We start from the raw sequence: 8,692 nt of genomic DNA on the forward strand, positions 1-8,692 counted from the left end.
TTTACATTGATTTCTAAAGGAAAAAAACGTTTTGCTGAACGAGTAAGATACTGAAACGAATTATCCTCGTTATCAGAGGTTCCACTGTATGTCGATCTAGTGGTGGGCTCACCTTTGTTCACAAAAAAAAATGGTCAATTTAGGTAAGTACTTACAGAGACATAAAATAATTGTCTTTGGTATTAGCAATCATTACATAGACAAACCCCACATGGCTCGACAACTGTCAAAATAAAAAGCAAATGTCAGGTCGGCCGGTTTATTTTAATATTGTATTTTTACAAATATAAGTGGTAAATGACTTATACGAAGAATATATGTTATCGTACTATAAATATTCAAAATGACTCGAGGAGATTGTAATGATAAAATAAACGATGATTGGTGTTCAGATCCCAAGCTTTTACGAAAGCCTATCAAAGCTTTGGAGGTATATTTATTATGTTATTCAAGTAAACATATAATTAACGTTTTCGTGAATATTATTTTAAAATTGAATAAATAGCACAGTATTATAATAATTTATTTATAAGAATGATTATTAATTAAAAAATTGTGATTTGATTTATTATTTAACCTTAAATTACATGTTTAATAGGACAAATACAAACTGGTGCCCGCGTTTCTTCAAGTTAAAGGCCTAGTTAAACAGCACATTGATTCCTTTAATTATTTCATTAACGTTGAAATAAAGAAAATCGTGCAGGCAAATGAAAAAGTATTGAGCGATGCAGACCCCTTGTTTTATGTAAAATACTTGAATGCTTATGTCGGTACTCCGGATGTTGAGGAAGGGTTCAACATAATAAAGGCGACGACTCCACACGAATGCAGACTGAGGGATATGACCTACTCGGCTCCTATTACAGTTGATATTGAGTACACAAGAGGAAACCAGAGAGTGATAAGAAATAATCTCATCATTGGAAGGTAATTTAACACGTACCAACTAAGTTCTTTGCCAGGACGCCGACTATGAGTTGTCTCGTACTGTGTTTACTTGCCATATTCGTATAGCTACCATACAATTCGTAGTATATCAGTGCTAATATGGATAGATGGTTTCTGGAAAAAAACAAAAATCAATGCTGGCAACAGAAAATTTATTAACAAATGAACAGAAAATATAATTTTGTACTATAATTTGAGTTGTTTACTGTGTTTTCTTGCCGTATTCATGCAGTTACGATATGATTCGTAGTATATCAGTGCTAATATGGATAGATGGCTTCTGGGAAAAAACAAAAATTAATGCTGGTTTACATGAATAGAAAATTTATTAATAAATGAACAGAAAATATAATTAAGTACCATAATTAGAGTTAGAATGGTTAAAGAAAACACCTGTTTTTATACCACTTGAGTTTTATTAAAGACTACTAGTTTCAGAATCTAAACTTCCATCATTCAGGTCTAAATATCTAATAACTGAAAAACAGAAAAAATAACTGGAAAAAACAAGTGTTTTCTTTAATCATTGTAACATGTCTTACCACAAAGTTAATGCCGAAACAATAAATAAAATATTATTAGAGTTGTTAATAATATAATATGATTAAATTCAATTGGCTTTTTAGACCGGATGAGTCTGTCTAAGAGAGCTAGGTATTCGTGCACCACACCACACATAGAATATCACCTCACGATAAATAAAATAATATTTCTTTCAGAATGCCTCTCATGCTGCGATCTTCCAACTGTGTCCTCACTAATAAATCCCATTTTGAGTTATCCAAACTAAACGAGTGTCCCCATGATCCCGGTGGTTATTTCATTGTGAGAGGTATAATATTGTTTTAAAATACAATAATGATTGTTGTGTAATTTTCTGAAAATTGTACTGTGTATTAATTTTTAATATTTATTATAGGTCAAGAAAAAGTCATTCTCATCCAAGAACAGCTCTCTACAAACAGAATGATTGTAGATGAGTTCAAAGGTGCTATTCAGTGTCAAGTGACCAGCTCTACGCACGAGAAGAAATCCCGAACCAACGTTATTGTAAAAAATGGAAAATATGTGCTCAGACACAACGCCCTTGCTGATGTAAGTGTTTCAATAGTAAAAATAATTATTGTAATTTGTTTATGCTCCTGGAAAAATTATGTTATTTTTAATTGCAGGATATTCCTATTGCTGTCATTTTCAAAGCGATGGGGATTTGCAGCGATCAAGAAATAATCCAACTGGTGGGGACAGATTCCAATACATTGAAAAAGATGGCGCCGTGTCTCATGGAATGTCACAATCTAAAAATTTTCACTCAGCAAAAGGCTTTAGAGTATATGGGGTCTAAATTAAAAGTGAAAAGGTTTGTTTATTGTTTTATTATTTTAACCCTTACCCTTACCAATGGTGTATTATATCATCGCATTATTATCTTAATTATTAATTAGATGAAGGGAAGGTGTTCAGTCCTGCATTTCAAATATCAATCAGAAATTATGTTAAATAAATATTTTAATAAAAAATCACTCGTAAGCAGAATTTTTTGTCAGTTAAATAACTATTTATTTATTATTAATGTGATTTAAAAGTGATATGCAAATTGTTCAAAAAAATTATAGAATGATATTAACCGCTTGTAATCTAGGGCCATGTTTTCCGATGGGGCGTGGCTTTAGACCATGCTTATCAAAATTAAGTTTACTAACCAATATTATCACATATTACTAAATTTTAATCATTATTCAAATTTGGAAAAATGTGCTAAAGTGATGAACATTACAACATAGTTATCAAAGTTTTGCAATGATTGCAAAGATATTGAAAGCGGTAAATTTAAATTAAAGAGCTATTGTAAATGTTAGTATTTAAAACTAACAGCAGTTTATTAACCTTATTTTTCTTTTCTTTTGAAAAAGTGTATTTGAAAAATATCAAAAGTCTTTAAATCAAACCCGAATATGAGAGAGGGCTTTCAGTGTAGACTGGAACAGAACAATAGAGAATCTAAGAAATTTAATGTGTCCATATTTTGCTGGTCTTTTCAGATATGTAACAGCTGCAAGCAAAACAAGGACTCCTGCCGATGAAGCGAGGGATTTACTGGCCACCACTATCATAGCTCATGTCCCTGTAGAAAATTTCAATTTCTATGTCAAAGCCGTCTATGTCTCCCTTATGGTCAGAAGAGTAATCGAAGCGGAAACTAATAAAGTTACTATTGACGATCCGGACTACTACGGAAACAAACGTTTGGAACTGGCAGGATCCATGCTGGCTCTCATGTTTGAAGATCTCTTTAAAAGATTCAACTGGGAGTTGAAAATGATAGCTGATAAAATAATACCTAAGATAAAAGCGGCTCAATTCGATATTGTCAAACACATGAGACCTGATGTTATTGCAAATGGGCTATTTGTGGCTATATCCAGCGTAAGTAAAGAATGAATCTTACCACATTCCTAGTTTTAGTCTGTTACAACTCGAAAAATGGCATTTCTAAATAAGCATATTTGAAATTTTAATTCTTGATAAATACTCAGACTTCCATCTTCTTTCATATAAAAAAACCAAAGATATTTAATTTCATGTTGAGAGACCTATAATATTGATATATCATCCGAAGGTTGAAATGTTTGATATAATAAATTGTTAAAGTTTTATCTCATTAAGAAAATTCAATATGTAGTAAAAAAAATCTGTTAGGTCTGTCTTTACCTCCTGTGTCTAGATATTTTTGTATTAAACAAATTTTTTCTGAATTTAAAGATTATTTCTGTGTATTGTTCCGTAAAAACGTGTGATGGTAGATTAATGTAATAATTTTCTCATTTTAGGGAAATTGGACCATTAAAAGATTCAAGATGGAGCGTCACGGCGTGACTCAAATACTGAGTCGTCTGAGTTACATCTCCGCTTTGGGAATGATGACGAGGGTCAATTCTCAGTTTGAGAAGACTCGCAAGGTGTCGGGCCCGAGGTCCCTGCAGCCCTCGCAGTGGGGCATGCTGTGTCCCTCCGACACTCCGGAGGGAGAGGCCTGCGGGCTGGTCAAGAACCTGGCCCTCATGACCCACATCACTACGGAGTGCAACCAGCTGCCTATCACCAGGTTGGCCTGCAACGCCGGCGTTGAGGATATCCGGCTCCTGGGGGGCGAGGAAATCAACCATCCTGACGTGTATCTAGTGTTTCTTAATGGTAATTTCTACTACTATATTATTTATCTTAAATTTTATTTACTTATATACTACTATGTTACTTATATTTTGTTTATAGTAAAAATAGTAAAAAATAAGTATGTGTTCACAAAACAAAACTTGCTTCTAATGTTGAAGTGCTCTTAAATCATTATCGTAAAAGCAATTCATTAACAACACTAAAATAAAATCACTAGACACTGAACGAGTGGAAGCTTATTAACAACAAAATAAACACAAAAACACTGAAATAAAGCCTTATAAGTCAGTAATAATTCACAATAGTATTCAATTAATTCACAATAGTATTAGTGTGCTTTGTAACTTCAATCACAGTTCTCCGAGAAAATCTTTAAAAAAGCTATATTATTTATTTGCAGAATTAATAACCATAATATGTGTGGTGCATTTTGCTTAAACCTTATAATTACTTGCCTTTACTTTTATATGATAGTTATTTTTCGCATTTTCAGGTAACATTTTGGGAGTTATAAAAAACTATAATAGACTAATTGACGTGTTTAGGATGTTCAGGCGGCGAGGGCTAATTTCTGCCTTTGTCTCCATCTATCCTAATCACAACCAACGCACTGTCTACATCTGCAGCGACGGAGGCCGACTCTGCCGACCTTACATCATTGTAAAAAATGGGAGACCCTTAGTCGAGCAACACCACATCTCTGAACTGGACAGGGGCATTAGAAAATTCCAGGATTTTCTAAATGATGGACTTATAGAATACCTCGATGTAAATGAAGAGAACGATAGCTATATAGCTTGCAGAGAACATGAAATTGATCCTGAATTGACTACTCATTTAGAAGTGGAACCTTTTACATTACTTGGAGTGTGTGCGGGACTCGTTCCATATCCGCATAATAATCAAAGCCCTAGGAATACTTACCAATGCGCTATGGGCAAACAAGCTATGGGTATGTATATTCATGATTATAATTAAAAATTAATATTGTTTCAACTTCATTTGATGCTGATTTTGGTTTATTTTTCAGGCACCATTGGCTATAATCAACGAAACAGAATAGATACTCTTATGTATAATTTAGTTTACCCGCAATGTCCCATGGTAAAAACCAAAACAATAGAGCTGACCAATTTCGACAAACTCCCTGCTGGACAGAATGCGACAGTTGCAGTGATGAGTTACAGCGGTTATGATATTGAAGATGCTTTAATTTTAAATAAAGCGTCAATCGACAGAGGTTACGGTCGTTGTTTGGTTTACAAAAGCGTTAAAACGACTATGAAACGTTACGCTAACCAAACATCAGATCGTATCCTCGGTCCATCGAGAGATGCAGCTACAAATAAAGTGATTAAATCGCACGACATTTTGGATGCTGATGGAATCGCAGCTCCCGGTGAACTAGTCGAGAATAGACAAGTTCTTATTAATAAACAGATGCCATTAGTCACTCTCAACCCTATTGTTGCCGGACAACCACAGCAAATAGACTTCAAAGATGTTCCCGTGTGCTATAAGTGTCCCGTCCCAGCGTACGTCGAAAAGGTGATGGTGTCTTCTAATGCCGAAGAAGCTTTCCTGATCAAATGTTTACTGAGACAAACTCGTCGACCAGAAATAGGAGATAAATTCAGCTCCAGGCACGGCCAGAAAGGTGTGACTGGACTTATTGTCGATCAAGAAGATATGCCATTCAATGATTACGGCATTTGCCCCGATATGATCATGAATCCTCATGGGTTCCCATCTCGAATGACAGTTGGAAAAACTATAGAATTGATTGGCGGAAAAGCCGGACTGATGGAAGGCAAATTCCACTATGGTTGGTACATTTATATACAAATAATATATAAAGTTTTTAATTAAATGATTGAAAAATACTTCTATTTCATAATTTAATTTTAGGTACTGCATTTGGTGGATCTAAGGTGTCTGATATTTGTGATGAATTAGCAAAGCACGGGTTCAATTACCACGGCAAGGATATTTTCTATTCCGGAATAACAGGAGAGCCTTTGGAGGCGTACATTTATTCCGGACCAGTAAGTACACTTACGCACTCATGATTTTTATTTATTTTGAATCATAGTACTTCAACCACGAAGATAACTAAATACATACTTAACACATTGTTGTTGGGTGGTTTTTTCATCAACCCCGACCCTAATTATACACAGACAGTCTGCTGCCCGACCCTTAGTATACTAATTACAAGTAACCGCAAACCCAATTCCCATCTGTACAATCTTTTTTGGCATTCCTCACACTCTACCAAAAATAAGCAAATATAATGCTTATAAGCATCTCCTGCTCTCTACCAACAGTATATGTATAAATGACACTTTTAGGCGTTTCCCGCTAACAATGTGTTAAAATACTTGTCATGCATATCTTGTCCTGTATAGTGCTAAGCAGTCATCGCAGCTTTCTAGCCATATACTTATTCTAGGTGTACTATCAAAAGCTGAAGCACATGGTGCAGGACAAGATGCACGCCCGTGCGCGTGGCCCGAGGGCCGTACTCACCCGACAGCCCACAGAAGGAAGGTCTCGGGAGGGGGGGCTGCGTTTAGGAGAGATGGAGAGGGACTGTCTCATAGGCTATGGAGCGAGGTAATATAAGAATAATTATATTATTGATTGTTTCGGCATTATTTTTGTGGTAAAACACGATCACTCAAGTACTCAAGTGGTAATCATGATCACGTAAATCAGCCAATGAGGGTTGTAAGCCCTGTAAATAATACCACCAAAACTTCCATATTCCCACCTTGATAATATTTTTGTCTATGTTGAGATTGAATAAATATCTCAATATAGTCCGGCTATTTATGATCCAAAATTAATAATTGTGTGACTCAAAATATTATCCAAATAATAGATTTATATTATCCACTGACACTTCGTGATGGAATTGCATTTTTAATTTATTATTAGATTAAAACCAATATTTTTAGCTTTTCCACTTTTTTATTTGACCAGCGACCGGGTTTCGTCGTTACCGACATCATCAGACTGGTTACCGACGGTGGATCTAATCGTCGTTACCGACATCATCGACCGGGTTTCGTCGTTACCGACATCACCAGTCTGATGATGTCGGTAACGACGAAACCCGGTCGCTGGTCAAATAAAAAAGTGGAAAAGCTAAAAATATTGGTTTTAATCTAATAATAAATTATTATCCAAATATTTTGTTTTTTCTAAAATTTATTGATTTGCAGAAATAGTATATACCGTAAAAATGATTACTTGCATAAAACATTACTTAAGTATTTATTCTATGGAAGTGCAAAAGAGGATTATCTATTTTATGAATTGTTAAAAAAAAGTTATAAGCCTTCCTATGCCTTCTTTTAAATTTGAGATCTGGTTGATTTGCTCTTCTTACAAACACCTATGACATACATACATATTACCATAAGCATGACGATAGCTACTTCTTTTCTTCTTTCAGTATGTTGCTCATTGAACGCCTGATGATCGCTTCGGACGCGTTCAGTACCGATATCTGTAACGCTTGTGGCCGCCTCGCATACGATGGCTGGTGCCACGCCTGCAGCAGTTCCGCATCAGTGAGTACTATAGAAATGCCGTACGCGTGCAAGCTACTGTTCCAGGAACTCACTGCCATGAATATTGTACCTAGACTTACCCTTAAAAAGTACTGTGAATAAATATATTTTTATGAAATTAATGACCTATTTGTTCATTTAATTTTAATCAACTAAGTTGAAAGATCTTTTTTTATTCTTCTTTTTCTTGTGTCACTGTCCTCATTACTGAGGGTTGTGACCATCCTCTCTCCTTATCCTCGATACATTTTTTGTAGCTGTTGTACATCTCTCTTGACACTCCTCAGCCAGCATCACTCCAATCACCTCTTTGTCTATTACCTTCGACCCCTCTGAGCATTAACTTTTCAAGGCTGTCATTGTTTCTTCTAGCGGTGTGTCCGAAAAACTCAGGGACTCATCTCAGGAAAATCTGCCATCTGCATTAAAATCTTTTAAAATGGATTTTTATTTTTATTAATTTTAAATCACTATTAATATTTTATTATAACTTAATTAATTATAATTAAGTTGTAATAAAATATTTATAGTGATTTAAAATTCGAAACCGATAGACATTAATCTACCGATTTCGAAGCTAACCCCTTCTTTTTCAAGACTGATTAATACTAAAACACGTGTTATAGTATTAATCAGTCGTGAAAAAGAAGCGGTTAGCACGGAAACCAGTGGACATTATATCAAGTTATAATAAAATATTTATAGTGATTTTAAAACAAAGTTATATTTTAATTATAAAATGGAAAATCACAAAGTTATTGCTTCAAATATAAATTATATTTATGGATATATATATTTGTCTTTCTCACGGTCCAGAGAACTCGGAGCATACGTCTCCAACACGTCTCGAAGCCATCGATTCTTTGCCTTTCACGGGCTTTTATAGTCCATGATTCTCCTCCATACAGGAATACATATTGAGAAAATTAGTGCCTTAACCGTGTTGAGTTTTTGTATTTCAAACCAAATAGGGTCAAAATGCAAAAGAA

At 34.7% G+C, this 8,692-nt stretch overlaps 1 protein-coding gene across 1 annotated transcript; it reads left to right on the top strand.

Moving 5' to 3' along the window:
- The first annotated feature begins 225 nt into the window (after positions 1 to 225).
- Positions 226 to 7,866, top strand: Polr3B (RNA polymerase III subunit RpIII128). The gene is made up of 12 exons (XM_088273091.1): positions 226 to 430; positions 599 to 930; positions 1,671 to 1,783; positions 1,871 to 2,046; positions 2,124 to 2,311; positions 2,994 to 3,378; positions 3,783 to 4,146; positions 4,619 to 5,077; positions 5,156 to 5,950; positions 6,034 to 6,170; positions 6,578 to 6,741; positions 7,586 to 7,866. Exons 1-12 carry the CDS (start codon positions 344 to 346, stop codon positions 7,803 to 7,805), a joined length of 3,420 nt encoding a protein of 1,139 aa, XP_088129217.1. The 5' UTR covers positions 226 to 343; the 3' UTR covers positions 7,806 to 7,866.
- Positions 7,867 to 8,692: the final 826 nt, after the last annotated feature.

The sequence above is a fragment of the Brachycentrus maculatus genome, unplaced genomic scaffold (assembly GCF_059751285.1).
Source record: "Brachycentrus maculatus isolate JH-2025_06_01 unplaced genomic scaffold, ASM5975128v1 h1tg000548l, whole genome shotgun sequence".
NCBI lineage: Eukaryota > Metazoa > Arthropoda > Insecta > Trichoptera > Brachycentridae > Brachycentrus > Brachycentrus maculatus.